General features: G+C 45.5%; 1 protein-coding gene across 1 annotated transcript; it reads left to right on the top strand.

The window, feature by feature from the left end:
- Positions 1-9252: 9252 nt before the first annotated feature.
- Positions 9253-12877, top strand: LOC103698950 (pentatricopeptide repeat-containing protein At5g55740, chloroplastic). Its single transcript, XM_017840999.3, has one exon. The coding sequence runs from the start codon at positions 9253-9255 to the stop codon at positions 11836-11838; it is 2586 nt and encodes an 861-aa protein (XP_017696488.2). The 3' UTR covers positions 11839-12877.
- The last annotated feature ends 7183 nt before the right edge of the window (positions 12878-20060 follow it).

Below are 20060 nucleotides of genomic sequence, written 5' to 3'. Positions count from 1 at the left end.
GAATTATTTTGGTATTTTGCTTTCTATTTGTTCATAGGCATTTCCTCAAACATCTTTCTTGTCCATCTAGAGAGACTGTAAGAGACACTGAGAGAGTGATAAGGATCAAATTCAAAATCCTCCAGATTTGGATTCAATTAAGGCATCCTCGGTCAAGGCACGATCTCCTCCCTGAGGATATTGCAAAACTCTCATACCAACTTAGTAAAGAGACTCGGCTTTATATAGTCTAAATGTACATCTATTGATTACATTTGAAAATGGAAAAACTATTGTTTACAAGGAATGTATACCAGAATTTCTATAATTATGGAAAAATATGATTTGGTTTGACATCCTACAATCATGGGTAATAGGGAGGAGATTGTGCCTTGACTGAGGATGCTTTAACCGAATCCAAATTTGGAGGATTTTGAATTTTGAATTTTGAATTTGATCCTCATGGAGGAGATCATGCCTTGATCGAGGATGCCTTGATTGAAACCAAATCTAAATCCAAATCTGGAGGATTTTGAATTTTGAATTTGATCCTCATAGAGAAGATCGTGCCTTGACCGAGGATGCCTTAATTGAATCCAAATCTGGAGGATTTTGAATTTGATCCTTATCACGCCCCTGCAAGATCAACAGGGAGGAGATCACGTTGAGCTTGATGCGGAGATGAGCAAAACGAGTCGAGACCAACGGTTTGGTGAGACCATCGGCTAGTTAGTCTTTGCTGGAGATAAAACGAACTTCCAAAGATTTCTGTGGAACTTTCTCTCTAACAAAGTGATAATCGATTTCCACATGCTTAATGTGAGCATGGAAAACCGGATTTGCGGTGAGGTATGTTGCCCCTATGTTGTCGCACCATAAAATAGGCCGAGTGGGGAGAAAAATTCCAAGTTCGCAAAGCAAGGATTGGAGCCAAATAGATTCTGCAGTAGCATGAGCCACGGCACGATATTCAGCCTCCGTGCTTGAACGAGCAACGGTGGGTTGTTTCTTGGAGCTCCAAGAAATGAGATTGTGTCCAAAAAAGGTGCAAAAACCTGATGTGGATTTTCTATCGTCGGGACATCCAGCCCAATCTGCATCTGAGTAAATAGAAATTTGAGAAGAGGAGGTGGGTCGAATGAGAAGTCCGAAATCAATGGAAAATTTCAAGTAGCGGAGAATGCGCTTTACTGCCGTCCAATGAACATCCGTTGGTTTGTGCATAAATTGACAAATCTTGTTAACAGCAAATGAAATATCTGGACGTGTGAGAGAGAGATATTGGAGTGCACCCACGACGCTACGAAAAAGAGAAGGATTTGAAAATGAATTTTCGACAAACAAGGATAGTGGTTGAGAGGATGACATCGGTGAGGAGACCGGCTTGGCGTCGAGCATATTAATGCGCTGAAGAAAGTTGAAAATATATCTTGTTTGAGAGAGAAGAAGACCAGTAGATACACGCAACACTTCAACGCCCAAGAAATAATGGAGATCCCCTAAATCCTTGACAGCAAACTCACAACTTAAATCAAAAATGAGTTTATTAATTGTAGCATCATCAGATCCGGTAATAATAATGTCATCCACATACACAAGAACAAATAAAGTAACCGAACTATGTTTGAAGATAAATAGAGAAGTATCAGAACTGAAATTTACAAATCCAAGAGACAAGAGCTGCTCACTCAAACGAGAGTACCAGGCACGTGGGGCCTGCTTCAAGCCATAGAGAGCTTTGTGTAATTTGCAGACGTGGTTGGAAAAATTAGAATGCATATACCCAGTTGGTTGGCGCATATAAACATCTTGTGAAAGAAAACCATGGAGAAAGGCATTCTGTACATCTATTTGACGAATTTTCCAATGATGTAAAACTGCAATACTGAGAACCAAACGGATGGTAGTTGGTTTAACCATAGGACTGAAAGTTTCATCAAAGTTGATACCTTGCTGTTGGTGATACCCTTTGGCAACCAGCCGAGCCTTCCTATGCTCCATAGAGCCATCAGACTTTTTCTTTGTTTTGTAAACCCACATAGAACCCACAATGTTCATACCTGGGGTAGCCGGCACAAGGGACCAAGTGCCATTTTTCATGAGAGCTGAAAATTCCTCATCCATGGCAGAGCGCCATTCAGCATGCTTACTAGCCTCAGTGTAACAAGAAGGATCTTCAGGGACCGTGCTCATAGCAAGAAGAGCTTTGGGTAAAGGATAACGAACTATGCCATCAGTAAATATCTTTGGTTTCACAATATCATTCTGAGAGCGAGTCCGCATAGGATGAGAACGAGGCATGGGAACATCAGCAATGATAGCAGATTCAGGAGGCAGAAGATGTAGATTTGTCGGCAAGGACTCAGATGTTGTGGGAGACGCAGAGGAAAAGGAGGGAGACTGGTCACAAGAAGGAGAGACACGTATCGAAGGAGCAGGAGACGACGTCGCCTCATTCAATGATGTGGACTCGTTTGGAAGAGAGGACAACATAGAGGTGGAGGGTGTTTGAGTGTTGTGTAGGCGTATGAGAAAAGAAAGGTGTGTCATTGGTGTGGCAGCAGATGGTTGAGTGGGTGTCGAATTTAGATGAGAAAAGAGAAATAGATTCTCATCAAAAATAACATGCCTAGAAACATATATCTTGCCCGAGGTGAGATCTAAGCATTTATATCCACGATGGTTGTTGCTAAATCCAATAAACACACACTGCTTTGACCGAAAGTCAAGTTTGTGTTTGTTAAATGGGCGAAGGAATGGGTGGCATGCACAACCGAAAATACGAAGAAGAGAAAAATCTGGAGTTTTGTTAAACAATTTTTCAAAAGGAGAAATGCCAAGAGGAGATGTAGGAAGTCGGTTGATGAGATATGTGGCCATAAGGAAAGCGTCATCCCAATAAGCATGAGGAACAAGACCATGAGATAAGAGAGACACCCCGTTTCGACAACATGTCGATGTTTTCGTTCAATAGAGCCATTCTGTTGAGAAGTATGGGGACAGGTGATGCGATGGTTAATACCAATATCTATGAAGAATTTGTGGAGAGAGCGATATTCACCACCCCAATCTATTTGAACTGATTTTATTTTGCAATCAAACAATCGTTCAACCATTTTTTGAAAAAAACGAAAGATAGTCAAGACATTAGATTATCTGGGAATAGGATAGAGCCAAACAAACTTGCTAAATGATCCACAAATGACACATAATATTTATTTCTATGAGAAGACATAATAGGGGATGGACCCCAAACATCTGAGAAAATTAACTCAAGAGGAGAAGAAGACTCTGACCGAGACTCGCAGAAGGGAAGACGATGATTTTTTCCTTGTTGGCATGCTGAGCAAACACCAGAAATTTTATTTGAGGAAACGGCAAGAGAAAACTTGGAGATGACATGCTGCACAATTTGATAGGATGGGTGTCCCATGCGGTAGTGCCATGTTTCAAGGGGAACACGTTGACAGAGAAAGGTGTGAGAAGAACTGGAAGGAGACACATAGGAGGGAAACGAGTACAAGCCATCCTTAGTCTTACCGCGCAGCAGTATGTTCCCTATGGCTTCGTCCTTTACCAAAAAATAAGAAGAGTGAAACTCTATGAAGACATTATTCTCATGTGTAAATTGGCTTATAGAAATCAGGTTCTTTTGAATCTAAGGAACATATAATAAATTTGACAGTTGAAAAGAGTGTGAAGGAGAGCTGAGTGTAGAAGAACCAATTTTTGCAATAGTCAAACCTGTCCCATCTCCCACTTGAATTTGATCCGCCCCTGCATAAGGCTCGGAATGAGTGCTTAAATTTTGGAGATCATTGGTAAGGTGATTGGTAGATTCGGTGTCAGGATACCAATTTGCGTCAGTAGATAGTTGTTGGGCCATGAAGTAGGCAGACATGTTGGGTGCAACACCTTGATAGGCATGGTCAAAACAATAGTAGCACTTGATTGCCGTGTGTCCAACCTTTCCACACACTTAACAAACAGGACAAGAGATGGATAAGGAAGAGCCTCCTCCGCCGCGGCCACCACCACCGCGACCTCTACCACGATTGTTGTTGTGTTGAGGACGGTTGTTTGAAAATGAGCGCGGTTGTGAAACCTGTCTACCTCCACGAGAATAGGAATTATCATGGCATGTGGCCACATTAACTGAGCCAACAATAGTGTCAAAGATAGAGTTGTGTTGTTCAAGCCTCAGTTTGAAGTGAAGTAAATGGCCAAACAGGTCTTCTAAGGGCATTGCATCAGTGCGTGTGGTGATAGAGGTTACAAGAGCATCATAGGTAGAATCCAGACCTCCAAGGAGATAAGAGGTGATTTCATGGTCTTGCAAAGGTTGTCCAATAGCAACCAAGGTATTGGAGAGAGATTTTACCTTTTGAAAATAATCAGATATGGAGAGACTTCCCTTTTTGATGGTGGAAAATTGGGCCCGAATCTGTAGCACGCGAGCCTTGGAATGAGAGGAGAACATTCGTTCCAAGGCTGTCCAGACATCGCGTGCGGTGGTTATGCCCACCATGTGAGCGAGGATGCTTTCGGACAATGATGATACTAAAGTACTCAGAACAACCTGATCTTGTTCAAACCAAGTGCAATAGTTTGGATTAAGAACCTCGGTTGGTGCAGTGGAAGACGATGCTGCAATGGGGTTGGGCACATACATAGGAGGACAAGAGATGGTGCCATCAACATAGCCATAAAGGCGTTGGCCTCGCAAATAGGGGATGACTTGTGCTTTCCACAAGAGATAATTGTCCTTGGTGAGTTTGTCTGTCACCAAGCTTTGGATATTAACACGGATAGTGGAGGTTGGAGTGGTGAAGGCTACAGTTGTTTCGGAGGCTATTGAAAAAAAAAATTTGACAGTGGTCACGAAAAGCTCTAATACCATAAAAGAGAAAGAAGATATTGCAAAATTCTCATACCAACTTAGTAGAGAGACTCGGCTTTATATAGTCTGAATGTACATCTGTTGATTACATTTGAAAATGGAAAAACTATTGTTTACAAGGAATGTATACCAGAATTTCTATAATCATGGAAAAATATGATTTGGTTTGACATCCTACAATCATGGGTAATAGGGAGGAGATTGTGCCTTGACTGAGGATGCTTTAACTGAATCCAAATCTGGAGGATTTTGAATTTTGAATTTTGAATTGGATCCTCATGGAGGAGATCATGCCTTGATCGAGGATGCCTTAACTGAAACCAAATCTAAATCCAAATCTGGAAGATTTTGAATTTTGAATTTGATCCTCATGGAGGAGATCGTGCCTTGACCGAGAATACCTTAATTGAATCCAAATCTAGAGGATTTTGAATTTGATCCTTATCAGAGAGAGACTTACAACTACAGATACTGAGATACAGTGGTAGTATACAGATGGAAGAGGCAAACCTTTTGGTCCTCTTCCCAAGATTTATAAGCACTCAAATCCAACACCTTTAAAGTTTAAACATAAAATCAGGGAGAAATTTTGTGATCCTAGCTACTCCCCTGAGTCCCCCCATGGAAGATCTCAAGTTTGCAAGCCCATCTGAGAGTCTGAGACTATTGAGTGGATTTGAGAATGGAAGATAAAAGGAATTATTTTGGTATTTTGCTTTCCATTTTTTCATAGGCATTTCCTCAAACATCTTTCTTGTCCATCTAGAGAGACTGAGAGAGACTTACAAGTGCAGCGGGCTGACGTGAAGAAGACGAGAGTCAGGGACTCAGGGGACGGGAGGGAGGCGAGGAGGTTGCAGGAGATCAAGGTGGGCACGGGAGGTGCTGCGGCCGGGGGATGCCGGGGAGGTGGAGGAGACGACCGCGCCGGCGAGCGGTCGGTGAAGACTGAAGCAGATCTGCAGAAGAGGAGGTCAGGAGTCAAGAGAACGATGAGGATTGAGGAGTGGAGGACGATGAGAATTTTAAAGAAAGGGACGATGAGCAATGCTGCGATAGGATTGGGACGGCATCGCGGCGACTCACCCTCAGTGGCTCAATCGTCTTGTCGAGGTAGCCATTGGCTCTGCGCCTCAACCTTTACGGACCACTGCAGCTAGGAGATAGGAGTCACTATCGGGTGGGGTCTTTCTTTGAGCCTGGGCCTTGGGCGACTGCCTAGGTCGCCTAAGGCTTGGGTCGGCCTTGCAGATGGGTGCGGGTTGTACCTTTCGCGCAAAAGAATGACTCACCTTGACATCAACTGCTGTTAGAAGTATTTTGAGATCTGTACGAGATACGATCCAATGATTGTTGTCACGAAAGAAGATCAGTCATTCTTTCATGTAACAAGAAGTATTTGTTGGTGTCCAGGCCAATCATATCCATCAGCTCAATGACAATCTCCTGTCGTAAACCTACTTGTGATCATTTTCTTTCTCCACAGAGAATATCAAGAATGGTTGATCTGGGTTTACTGATCCTCTCCCTTGATGTACAAAGAATGAATTTTTGGGCCTAGTTGGCAAAGAGGCAATAGTTTCCTTCTTGAGCTGTCTTACATCACATGTTCCATCTGGTACAAGTTGTTGATCCAAAGTTGAGCAATGACACCATGGGAGTTCAAATCCTGAAAGCTTGTGGGATCTTTGTTGATGCAAACTGGTATTTGATTGGTGTGGGAGCACTGGTTGGATCTCTTCCTGTCTCACATCCTTTCCATTCTGTTTCTTGATTGGCTTTATAGTGTTAGTGTCAAAACATACTGATGTGCATTAGCTTCTCCTGTGGCTATAAGCAATTTGAATTAGATACTGCGGTACTAACTGCAGCACTTGGCTGAAGTCAGACAGTTGTATCCGAGGAGGCCTTGAGGGAGATACATGCTAAGAGAAGAGGAGAGAGTGCTCAATTACTAGCTGCAGGGACTGATTCTGCTCAGCCTGAACCTGAAATCCCGTCTCGAATAATTGCTTTCTGCTCTCTTCTTTATACAAGATTAATTCGTGACATCTAATAGATTTTGAATATTTAGGCAGGGAGGGCTGATGAAGGTAGGAGATCTGCACAAAATTCTGCCACAGAGAGAAAGAATGGGTAGTGCTTCCATTTGCTCCCCTTTCAATTCCATTTGATAACAACAAATATTCCATGAACATGCCACGGTGCATTCGGAGTCCTCATGCTTGGTTCTCGGTGCTCCATAAATATCTAATCACAAAATTAAGAAATGGCTTATAAAACCTTTGCCTCCAGGAAATGTAAGAAAGAGGATCGGTTAGTGCTGCTGAAGGATGTCAGTGGAGCTTTCAGACCAGGAGTTCTTATTAGCATTGGTGGGTCTCAGTGGAGCTGGTAAGACAGCTCTAATGGAAGTTTTGGCAGGAAGGAAGACCGGAGGCTATATCCTGCTGACACAAGAAAGGTTGGTAAATTCGACCCTTCTTCTTCTTTTTTTTTTTGAGCAGATTCTCTGTGTTTGGTTTTCAGCTAACTTGTTAAAGATCATCATTGCAGATGTTCATTGAGAAAGTGATGCAACTTGAAGAGCTGAGCTCACTGAGAGGTGCACTTGGTGCATTGCCGGGTGTCAGTGGTCTGTCAACTGAACAGCGGAACATGGATTCTGAAATTTACATGTAACCATGGCTTACATGAAAATTTACTTGGTGTCGGAGTCACCGCTATTTCTATCAAGACCTCTTCCATGTAAGCATGGCTGTTGGTGTCCATTAGTGTTACTGGCTGCACCAAATGACAGAATGCATCTTGGTTGCAGCAATTTTAGGAGCACATAACAGGATCCGTCCAAGTCCTTAGGTTCCATGGATGATGCAGCTCTCTTGATTCGAATACAGAATGACCATAGCTTGCAGCCAATTGTAGATGCTGAAACAACAGTCTTTTATACAGAGAAGTCTGCTGGAATGTACTCTGTTCTACCATATGCAATTGCTCAGGTAAGCACAATGTGCTCTGTCCAACTAAATTATGCTTCAAAGATGTTTCTATCAAAAGCTTGGTCCTCATGCGGAGAGTTGCTCTTCCATCTCACTTGGTCTCTCTACATGCAGGTTCTGATTGAGATCCCACACATTCTCCTACAGCCTGTTACGTATGGGCTAATTGTCTGCATTTTAAGTCTTTTGAATGTGCAGCAGAGAAATTCTTTTGATACTTGTTTTTCATGTTCTTCACATTTATGACTTCACATTCTAGGGAATGATGGCTGTGGTATGACACCCAACAGTGACATTGCTACCATAGTCTCTATTGCATTCTATGCAATATGGAACATCTTTGCAGGCCACCTCATTACTCGACCACTCAGTTTTGCTTGGACAAATGTATCGGGTTAAGCAGTTTCATCAAATTGAGATGCTAATCGTGTGTGGTGGAGTCTGGAGATGATATTCTTGAGCATATCCAGTTGCATGGATGTTGTATGGACCTCACATTTAGGCGACTACTCGACAATGGTGATACCATGCAATACTTTATAAAGAACTATATATTTTGGAAGTTTAGGCATGATTTCTTGGGAGTGGTTGCTATTGCGGTAGCTGGATTTTCTGTGCTTTTTGCACCTAGTCTTTGCCTTCTCCATTAAAGTGTTCAACTTCCAAAGAAGCATGAGAAACGTCATGACAACGATGCAGAAACTCCTACTTCCAAGCTGCTATTCCAATTTGCCCCTGTAGATTAACATGTACAAGAACAAGATATAAAACGGGTGCCACAGATTTTTATTTTTTCAGTTGACTTATTAATCTTCTTCTGCTGTTCTATCAAAACAGGCAAATGATATTTCCTTTGAGTTCGCGTAATTTTGAATTAGCGCAATGCAGCATCTATTACCAAAGACTGTAAAGGAGGTCAGGGAAATATCTTTTTAAAAAAGAGTAGGGGTATTTTTGACATTAAAATAATGATTGGCATGGGTCATCCTATCCTCTTTAGGCTAATTCTAACGCTAAAACCACTAAACTTATCCTCTTCTAGCTAATCCTATTCTTTTCTGGCAATGACATCTGGATGGTGTGGAATTGCAGCGCCTTTCAGACTGTACATGTGTACATAAAGTCAAATAGAATCGTTAACTGGATCGCCTCTTTTGCTGCCCAACACTGCGGAGAGATCTTTTGAACACATCAAGGAGTTGCTCCTCCGCCACTTTATCGTTGTCCTTCTCTTAATTCTGTTGGTTGTACTAGCATTAGAGTAGCATGAGCGGCAGTTGTATTAAAAGGAACACTGAACTTACTAAAAGACCAAAATACCCTTCCTTGCTTCGGTACCTAACAAAACGACCCTATCCTTTCCCTCCTGTTTCCATGGCTTCTCTTCCTCCTCTCCCCACCATCCCGAACCCTCCCTCCTCCCCGAAAAGACCCATCAAAACCCTCCAAAATTTCCCATTTTCTGAGTCTCCTCATCTCTCCAAATACCCAAAGAAGCTCAAAAGCTCTCGATTCTCGACCAAATCGTATCTCCAGAAAATCTCCTCCCTATGTAAACAAGGGTTGCTTCGCGATGCCTTCATCCTCCTCGTACGATTGGAGTCCGATGACCTCCCCATCGGACCCGAAATCTATGGGGAATTGCTTCAGGGATGCGTCGACAAGCGGGACCTTTCCCAAGGTCAGCAAATCCATGCTCGGATCCTCAAAAACGGCTCTTTATTCTATAAAAACGAGTATATAGAGACCAAGCTGTTGATTTTTTATGCGCAATGCGGTTGCTCGGTGATAGCCGAGGAGTTGTTTCTCCGGCAGTCGTTGCCCAATGTTTTCTCTTGGGCGGCCATGATTGGGCTGCGCTGTAGACTTGGTTTCAATGAGAAAGCTCTAATGGGATTCAGTGAGATGCTGGAAGCCGGCGCTTTTCCGGACAATTTTGTTATCCCGAATTCTCTGAAAGCATGCTCCGCCCTTCGATGGGTTGGGTTTGGAAAGGGGATTCATGGCTATGTCTTGAAGATGGGTTTTGCTGGTTGTGTCTATATTCTGAGCAGTCTCGTAGATTTTTACGGGAAATGCGGGGTTCCGGAGGACGCAAGGAAGGTTTTTGAGTATATGCCCGAGAGAAATGTGATTACTTGGAACTCGATGCTTGTAGGTTACGTTTATAATGGCCTAGATGAGGAGGCCGTGGAACTATTTTATGATATGAGAAATCAAGGAATTCAGCCAACTCGGGTCAGCATTGCAAGCTTCCTCTCTGCATCAGCAAATTTACAAGCTCTTGATGAAGGCAGACAAGGTCATGCAATCGCAGTCTTGTGTGGATTAGAGCTTGATAACATTCTGGGAAGCTCTATCATGAACTTTTACTGCAAGCTAGGACTGCTAGAGGAGGCAGAGGTCATCTTTGGCCGCATGGCTGATATGGATGTCGTGACGTGGAACTTGCTGATATCAGGTTATGTGCAAGACGGACAGATTGAAAAAGCTCTTTGCATTTGTTGTCTGATGAGGAAGAAGAAATTTAAATTTGATTCTGTGACTCTGGCATCTATCTTATCAGCGTGTGCTCATTCCTGGAAGCTAGAACTCGGCAAGGTTGGGCATGGTTATTGCATTAGAAATAATTTTGAATCAGATGTAGTGATTGCAAGTGCCCTTATAGATTTGTATTCAAGTTGTGGGAGGATAGAATATGCACAGCGAGTATTTAATGCTACGAAGTCACGAGATTTGATATTATGGAACGCATTGATTTCTGCATATGCACAGTACGGCCTGAGTGGGGAGGCCTTGAAAATTTTCTATCAGATGCAGCTGGAGAGTGTGCCTCCAAACGTGGTCTCATGGAATTCAGTTATTTTGGGTTTTCTAAGGAATGGACAGGTCGGTGAGGCCAAAGGTATGTTCTCGCAGATGCAATTCAGTGGGGTGCATCCAAACCTAATCACATGGACTATGCTAGTTCATGGGTTAGCTCAAAATGGATATGGTTATGAAGCAATTAAACTATATGAGCAAATGCAAGCAATAGGCCTCAGACCCAGTCCTATGAGTGCTGTAGGAGCACTCTTGGCCTGTACTAACCTGGTGTCATTATATTATGCAAGGGTTATGCATGGACATGTCATGAGACGAGGACTCTTATCATCTGTTCATGTTGCAACATCTCTCATAGACATGTATGCTAAATGTGGAAGCTTGAATCTTGCAAAGAATGTATTCCAAATGGTTTCAACTAAGGAGCTGCCACCTTACAATGCAATGATATCTGGGTATGCGTTGCATGGTCAAGCCAAAGAAGCTCTCACACTCTATAAGAAGATGCATCAGGTGGGAATAGAGCCAGATGAGATTACCTTTACTGGGCTTTTGTCAGCATGTAGCCATGCAGGACTTCTTGATGAAGGTTTGAAGGTCTTCACTGAGATGGTTTCTGTATACCATATAACTCCCCAAAATGAGCACTATGGCTGTTTGGTTACTCTCTTCTCGAGATTTGGTAGTTTCAAAGAAGCACTAAGGGTTGTAGCTGCGATGCCTGTTATACCTGATGCCCATGTATTAGGATCTTTACTTGCCGTGTGCAAGGAGCATCATGAGATAGAGCTTGGTGAATATCTCTCTAGGTGCCTATTCAAGTTGGAACCAGAAAACTTGGTAAACTATCTAACACTTTCCAACATTTATGGAGCTTCTGCAAGGTGGCAGGAGGCATCAAAAGTTAGGACAATAATGAGAGATACTGGGCTGAAAAGAAATCCTGGATGCAGCTGGATTCAAATTGGAAGTAAAATGCATTCATTTCTAGCAGGAGATAGATCACACCCTCAGATGGACAATATATTTGACACCTTGCTGTGCTTGCACAGGGAAATGAAAAATATTGGTTGTACTTGTGCACCAACGATTGCTCACGACAGGCAGTTCGATGCAGCAAGGACCCTGTGCTCTTAGAACAGAAACTAGTTGCTGAATAAGTTCATGATAGTGATGGACCCTAGAGTAAAATCAAAGTTGAAAATTTTGGACTAGAATTATCTGGAGAGAATTTTGAGAACTTATACCTAAATGAATCTGGATCTTCTGGACTAGTTGGTATAAAGGATAAACAGTGTTTGAGGGTTTGAAAGTAGCTCTTAAAGAAACGCAGATTCTTAATGTGGATCCTAACAGGGACAAAAGAATTAATTTTGATGGTTATGAAAAGACACTGAATCCTTTTTCCAAAAGAAGAATAAGAGGAGGAGGAGGATGATGATGAAGATGATGAAGACTTTGAATCCATTGGCTGGCACGAAATTACACTGAAAAAGTTAGCATCTCAAGGAAAACACAGTGATGTTGAAGTTCTTGGTGAAGCTAGAGAACCCTATCTACCACAAAAGCATAATCCTTGTCATGGGTTTGAAGAATAAATCCAGTGACAGTGTCTTTTGCAGCTAATTGCTTCCACACTAGGGGCTCTCCATTGATTATAAACAGGAATGATGTGACTAAGAATCAAGCAGATTTGGTTGTGGTTGCTAGTTTGCAAGATAGACATTAGAACTCACTCAAGAACCAGCATGTCAGTTTGATATCCTGAGTGCACTAAACATGGCAGGTAGTGGTGTTTTTAAGCTTCATTACACCATAACAAGGTCCACATCATATGCTCATATATGTATGTATATCAAGTTTTCCTCTACAGTTGAAGTTCAGGAGGCTGATAATACCTCTTATACACATGCAATTGTGTTGAAGTTTATCAAAATTTAAGCCTGCAATGACATACAGATTCTTTTTTTTTATATTTTTAAGCAAAGGTGTTTATGCCCATTTTGTTTCCTCTGTCAGTGCACGGAAACATAGATAAGTTCTACCTTAGCATCCAGGTCATGTTATACTTCTACGATATAGTTTTATAGCCATACAACTTCTGGAACTCAAAATCATACAATTGTGATTTGTATAGAGGTCACTTAAAAAATAATAAACTCACCTCCTTTATGTACTCAGGGCAGGTGGTTCCAGCTGCTTGGATTGCATTCATAACCTTCCCTACCACGTTCGCTAACAAATGTATGATGCCCTAATCAGAGTCCCTAATCTGACTTCACTTTTTCAATCAAGCTTGTATAAATTCCATTGCAAATTAAATCAATGATCTTGTAAAGTCAACTATCAACTTCGAGATGCACAGAAAGCTTGGCAGACCAAAGCTTAGACCAGCATGCTGCAGCAATGCAACATAAACCTAACAAACTACTATACTGATGGAAAAAAAAGCATAAATATCTTTCGAATTATTCAAATTTGCATGAATATTCTCTTAAAATTTCTATATATATCTATATTCTCGTAAAACACTGTTATTGTACAAATATCTTTAATATAATGATTGTCTTAACACCGTTAAAAAAAATATGTTTATATTAATTAAAAATAAAATAAAATTTTTAAATTTCGTCATTATTTTCGTTTTCTCCTCTGCTATTGGGATCACAATCGCGATCCCCCGCCTTCGCGAAGAGGGACAAAGATTGGAGAGGAGCCGCCCTATTGACTTGAGAAAAGGATGCAGGGGAGGACTAGTCCAGCAAAAAGCTTGCTTTGAAAGAGCTTTTGCTGGAGAGGAGTGATACGAAGAAAGACAAACACGCGCACTCCTGCCAGATAAAAAGAGAAGCACTCGGCCGTAGCTTCTTTGTCCACCCACCCACAAATCCCACTCCCATATGGAAGCGTGAAGGTTCATAGTGAAGGCCTCGCTGTGCTGCGATGACCGCTCGGTCCTCCTTCCAGACCTCATCAAGGCGCTGAAGGCTCTCGGGCTTCTCACACTTAAGGCCGAGATCACCACCCTAGGCGGCCGTGTCGAGAACGTCCTCGTCATCACCGGTGAAGATGATGCCGACCATCAGAAGCAGCAGCAGCAGTCCATCGCCTCCATCTAAGAAGCACTGAAAGCAGTCATGGAGCGGACGACGGCAAGCGACGAGCCGTCCTCGGCCGGTGGTATTAAGCGGCAAGAGGACCACCAATCTCCCTACCATACTTGAACGCAGGTCTATTTAATGAAAAGAAGTACAAACTAGTTGCTTCTATTTGTTCATTTTCTCTTGTCGGATACATTTCAATTGTCACACATCAATTCTAGATCCTGCGGGCGATCGCGTCAGAAGATTGAGTTTCACGTAAGGTGAGGCTTGTTGAGGGAAAAAAAACAAAAGAAAGCTTTACTGTTATTGTTAAACACTATCTACTCAATTTAACTCAAATTGATTCAGTTCATCTGGAGACCAAAATATGCTCTGCTAAAGCCTATATACTGTGTGAGGATTTGAAACACAGTCTTGGTTTGTAAAACATGCCCTTATCCGGCTTATATGCAGCTTAAATATTTGCAATCATGCCACAAATTTATCTGCCTTATTATTCTGGAACGGCTGAGGCAAGAATAATTAAATACCATTTGTGTCTCAGGTCCTTCGGCAATCAAAACAATAAACACAAAGCAGCATTAAATGGTTGTTTTTGTGGTTTATGTGATTGCTGGGATAAGGTCTCCGGCTTTTGTACCTTTCTTTCTCCTCTTCCTTTCTCTTCCCCTGTGGTCTCCTTCCTTTCTCTTCCCCTGGGATAAGGATCCTATCACATTAATTAATGAATCTAAATTCTTTTCATGATTTTTTTTGCATATATATCCTTCTAAATGTGTAAAATTGTATAAATATCTTTGTAAAGTTGCTATTTGCTTGTATACCCTTATAAATATTTCTATTTGTATGTCTACCTATCAAAGATATTTTAGTCATTTTAATTTAAAACTGTTAATTTTTTAATGACGTTAGATAGCAGGGGGATATTCATGCAAAAACAAGAATAAAAAAGGATGGAATAGCAAAACAAGTATTTTAGGAGGGTATACATGCAAATATCAATTTTAGGAGGATATTCATGCAAACTCTAATATTTAGGAGGATATTCGTGCAAAAAAAATCAAAAAAAAAAGAAGCATAAATTATTGGATCTTAATAGCATACTTGCTCACCTGAGATTGAAATTGAGGGCTACGGATTGATGGTTGATCAAGTTTAGTTAACCAGTCAACATTTCTAGCTAGCATGTAATTTCCACTGTATGAAGTATGCTATTGAGGCCTTAGATGATCTGCACCCCTTTGTACAGAAACTAGTCCCTAGGAACAAGTTTAGCATGTTTTTTTAGGTGCAATCACACCATGAGCGCATGTCACTGGAAGGAGGGAGTTAAATTGCCATCCTAGCTCAAGCCATCAACCATGATTGCTGTTGCTAATTAATGGTGCATGCACTACAAGAAAATACATATTCAGCGACTAAGATTCTCGTCGCCGAATAACCATATTTGGTCGCCGAAATCTTTTTGCGACTAGCATACCCTTCGTCGCCGAACCCTAGTCACTGAAAGGTTTTGGCAACCAATATTGTGTGGTCACCTAAGGTACACCAATAATGACCAACGTTTGGTTGCCGAAGAAAATTATCAGCGACCAAATCTGTTGTCGCTAATTTCAATGCCGACCAAATAGTTGGTCGTGGAAGGTTTGTCTTTCGCTACCAAAAAAATGGTCCCTGAATGTCTATCTTCCCCTACCAATAGTTTGGTCGCAGAGTATATTGGAATGCATTGGCAACAAACAATGTTTGGTGGCAGAAAGTATAAACCTGTATTTAATTTACAATTCAAATTATAAGCTTAATATTTATTTTTGGGCTCGTTCCAAATCCTGTACAACCAACACAGCCTATCCAATATCCAGATGTTATTAGAAATAATAATCATGACACGCCACAGGGGATCAACCAGCTTAGAGATCCAGTCTTTCAAAATTTTGGAGTTAGTTTCAATCCAAATTTTCCTCGACCCGGAGGTATGATAAAGATGCAAAATTCCCAACAGTATAGACCACAATTCTATGAGGTAAATGTCTTCCTTCGGCAGCTGCTTGAAATTGCACAATACATTTGCTCATCCAAATAGAAAGTGTTGCTGGTGGTCCAAACCGTGAACGATTGGCACTGCGGTGTGAACGGGGTTCCGTCTGAGTTGTCTTGGTTGGCGTTGGCTGCGCTCCACCTTCCGCCAAGAAACCTGCAAACAAGCCTTGCACCACCACCAGGGTGGTGATGGCCCTCCGACGGTCAAGTCAGAGGAGATTGGAGGAGGAGGAGAGGTGATAATCGCAAGTAAGAGAGTGCTCTGGGAGATATTGCTCACCTCCCCCCTTTCTCCCCCCAGCCGCATATATACCTGGCTGGGGGGTCTCTCAGGGGGGTTCGTTATCGTGGGGCACGATGGTGTGGCCACTGACATGGCCGTTACAGGGCGTCGTGGAGCAGCACCGGGTACGGCCACGCCAGGGCATAGTGGGGCTCCGCTTTGTACGGCTGATGCAGGAGATCGTGGAGCAGCATCGGATACGGCCGTTGCAGGGAGTAGTGGAGCAGGAGGCCGCGGCGTGCCTCTGGGGAATAGCCTGTCGTTATCAAGAGATCTCCGACTCGGGGTCGGAGCGCTGGATCAAGGGGCAGCTGGCTCGGGGTCGGGCTGCGGAGCCGAGGGTATCCGACTCGGGGTCGGATTGCTGGATCAAAGGGCAGCCGACTCGGGGTCAGGCTGCGGAGCCGAGGATATCCGACTCGGGGTCGGATTGCTGGATCAAAGGGCAGCCGACTCGGGGTCGGGCTGCGGAGCCGAGGATATCCGACTTGGGGTCGGAGCGCTGGATCAAAGGGCAGCCGTAGTCTTCCTGGGCGCGCGTGCCGGTCACGTGGGGCATGGCGGCTTATTTCCCCCGTAACAGTAGCCCCCCACTTCCGAGCCTGGAACCAGAAGGGGAACAGGTGAAGGGAGTGATGTTTCGGGATTGCCGCCGTTCCTCGGAGAGGCGCGCGCGCTTCGAGCTCCCCGCTCTTTTTATGGCGTATGGCGGTTATTGCTGACCCGGCAGTCTGAGGATTTCGGCGGACATCCTTCCTTAATGGTGTCGATTCGCCTTTGGGGCGCGAGCGACCCTTCGGCAGCCAGGCGTCCTCTGGCGTCATTGAGGCGTCACTTGCCTTTCCGCCTATTTAATCGGGGGCCTTTCCCCGTCCGTCTTCTTCTTTACAGATATTTTCAAGTTTCCCCTTTGCGCTGCTGTTGCTGCCGTCGGACTGTTCGCTCGTTTCTCCTTTGGCGCTCTCGGAGCCGCTCTTACCTCTTTTCCGGTGAGTTTTCCCCATTCTTCAGCTTAGGGCTCTCCATACTTTCCCCTCTTATACTAGTGTACTCCAGTCGCTCCGGTCTTTCCCCCCTTCCTGTCCCCGTCCTGACCGTAGGTTTATTGGCCATTAGGAATGGGCGAAGTGAGGGCAGACCAAATTAAGTCGGAGCTGGTCGCCACAGACTTAGACAGACTCGTGGCTCGGTACCACCTTCCCGAGGCCTGCAACGCCACGCTCCCGGGGCCTGAGGAGAGGATGTCCCATCCTCCTCCAGGGAAGATCGCCATCAATGAGGGCATTCTCCAGGCCGGGTTCCGCTTTCCCCCTTCGGACTTGGTCATGCAGGTGCTACGGGGTTTAAGAGTGGCACCGACGCAACTGGTGCCGAACTCGTGGCGGGCCCTGACGGTCTTCCAGGTTCTCTGCCGTATGCACGAGATCCCCGCCACCCTGAATGTTTTTTGGGAGTTCTACAGCCTGAGCGGCCACCCCCAGGACAAAGGGTGGTGGTGCTTCGCAGCGCGGCGAGGATGCGGCCTTGTCAAGGAGGCTCCTACCTCCATTCACAAATGGAAGAAGCGCTTCTTTTTTGTTGATGCAGATCCCTCTTGGGAAATCAGGGCGACCTGGGAGACCCCGATGAAGTCTCCGATCGGCCTATCGAGACTGTCAAGGGAGGAGTCCGATGGCTTGGCCGCCTTGAAGGGGTTGGTTGCCGAGGGCCAGCTCCCCCCGGTGGCCCGCCTTATTTCCGAGGATACTTTGGTGAATGTCGGTCTGAGCTCGGTTCCCACCGACCGTGAGTCCGCCACCGATTCTTTCTTGACTTTTTCCCTTCTTTCGTCCCGTTCTTTCCTTTGATTTCCCCGTCTCCGACTATCCCGTCCTTTTTGCAGAGATCGACGACGTCATGCGGTCGGTGAAGACAAAGGCTGTTGGTAGGGCGTCCCTGCTGGAAGCAGCCCAGAGGAGGAAACGAGCTCTTCCGAGCGGGGCCCCACCGGCGAAGAGGTCCCGTAAGGAGGTGCCTCCGACGCCGACCGACGAGTCCGGGCCCACCGATCAGGGAGACGTCGTGGGCACGGACCGGCAGCTGACGCTGTATCAGCCCTCCGGCGGTAAGATTGCCGCTACTCCGGAGGTATCATCCGAGCCTGCCCGAGACGGACGGGTCGGACGTGATCGGTCCCCGACCCGGCCTCCGACTCGGTCGGCTCCTGACGACTCGAGGAGGGACGCGCCGAGGCCCCGACCGAGCGAGACCCTATCAATTCCTGGGGTGACCCCCGCCCCGAGCGCGATCGGCCGGACTCTTCCCCAGGCGATGGATAGGGGTAAGGCTGCAGAACCACCGTCCGGCTCTGGGGAGAAATCGGGGTCTGCCTTCACTACCGATGGCGCCCGAAATCTCATCGAAACAGTGCTGCTGGAGAAGGACCGTCGGCGGGTCCGGGAGTTGGAGGTCTCTGACGTTGGGGCTGCCAGCTGTGTCTGTCTTATGTCGGTGAGTGTTCTTCTGGCTGCTTTTTACCATTTATTGGCTCTGTTGTTCTCCGCCTGACTCCCTTATTTTTCCTATTTCTTAGCTCGCCCAGTACATGATCCGTCTGGAGGAGTGCTACAAGGAACAGGCGGGGCTTCTGGCGAAGGCCGAGGACCGGCTGAAAGCAGTGGAAAAGGGAGGCCAGGCTGTGGCAGGCAGGACAACCGGGGACTTCGAGGCGAGGCTCCGGGAGGCCGAAGAGCGGGCACTCGGCTTTGCTGCCCTCGAGAGGCAGCTGTTGGAGGCTCAGGAGCTTGCCTCGGGTCTCGAGGGCGAGGTCAAGAAGGCGGATGAGCGGGCCGAGAAGCAGTCCCGGAAGGCTGCCGACTACCGGGAGAGGTGGGAGAAGGCCCAGCGGTCAGCCGACAACGCCCGCGACCGAATTCGGTCTCTTGAAGCTAAGCTGGGCGAATTGGAGTCGGCCTTGGAGGAGTCCCGTGCGAGCGATCAGGAGCTTCATTCGCGCCTGACGGAGGCTGAGGCTGCTCGCATTGCTGCCGAAGCGAAGCACAAGGAGGCTCGGGCTGAGCTGCTGAGGGTCTCCACCGAGGCGGAAGGCTGGATTGTGGCGAAGGTCTTGGAGGCGAAAGCCCAGATTATGGAGCGGGCAGAGGCGGCACTGGCCGAGAGGAGTGCGGAAATCGGGCGTCAGGCGGTAGAGGCTTATCGCCAGTCCGCCGAGTTCGCTCATGATATGTCGGAGGCAGTACAGACCTATCGTCAGTCCGACGAGTTTGTCCGTGACGCGTCGGACGCGGGGGCCGAAGCCTTTATCTTAGGCTTCGAGGAGGGCCTGGCAAGGGTGTCGGCTAAGTACCCCGAAGTTGACCTGAGTGAGATTTCCCTTCTCGACTCCTCTCCGGCGCCATTGCCTGCTGGTTCTCCTGCTGCTTCCCTACCTCCTGCGGACGAGCCCGACGTTCCCGACCCGGGAGTCCCTCCAAGCTGACCTCTTGTACCTTTCATTGTCTTCTCTTTTTTTGTATACCGGGGTTTTGCCAAATTGTATGGGCCTCGGCCTTGAAACAATGAAAATTAATGCAAGTTGAATGTTTCTTCATCTCGCCTTCGTCCTTCTTTTTCTTTTAACTCTCGGTAGCGTCTTGCTGACTCCTGGCTCCCGAAATTCTTCCGGCGCTAGGCCAGGCATCCGAGGGTTAGGCCTCAGGAAACTCTTCCGGCGCTAAGCCAGGCATCCGAGGGTTGGGCCTCAGGAAATTCTTCCGGCGCTAAGCCAGGCATCCGAGGGTTAGGCCTCGGGAAATTCTTCCGGCGCTAAGCCAGGCATCCGAGGGTTAGGCCTCAGGAAACTCTTCCGGCGCTAAGCCAGGCATCCGAGGGTTAGGCCTCGGGAAATTCTTCCGGCGCTAAGCCAGGCATCCGAGGGTTAGGCCTCAGGAAAC

This window comes from Phoenix dactylifera, unplaced genomic scaffold (assembly GCF_009389715.1).
Source record: "Phoenix dactylifera cultivar Barhee BC4 unplaced genomic scaffold, palm_55x_up_171113_PBpolish2nd_filt_p 000972F, whole genome shotgun sequence".
Lineage (NCBI taxonomy): Eukaryota > Viridiplantae > Streptophyta > Magnoliopsida > Arecales > Arecaceae > Phoenix > Phoenix dactylifera.
Note: the sequence above shows the minus strand (reverse complement) of the source record. Positions and strands in the feature narration are given on the sequence as shown.

Coding starts and splice junctions, on each gene's coding strand:
- LOC103698950 (XM_017840999.3), top strand. CDS start 9,253: ATGGCTTCTCTTCCTCCTCTCCCCACCATCCCGAACCCTCCCTCCTCC.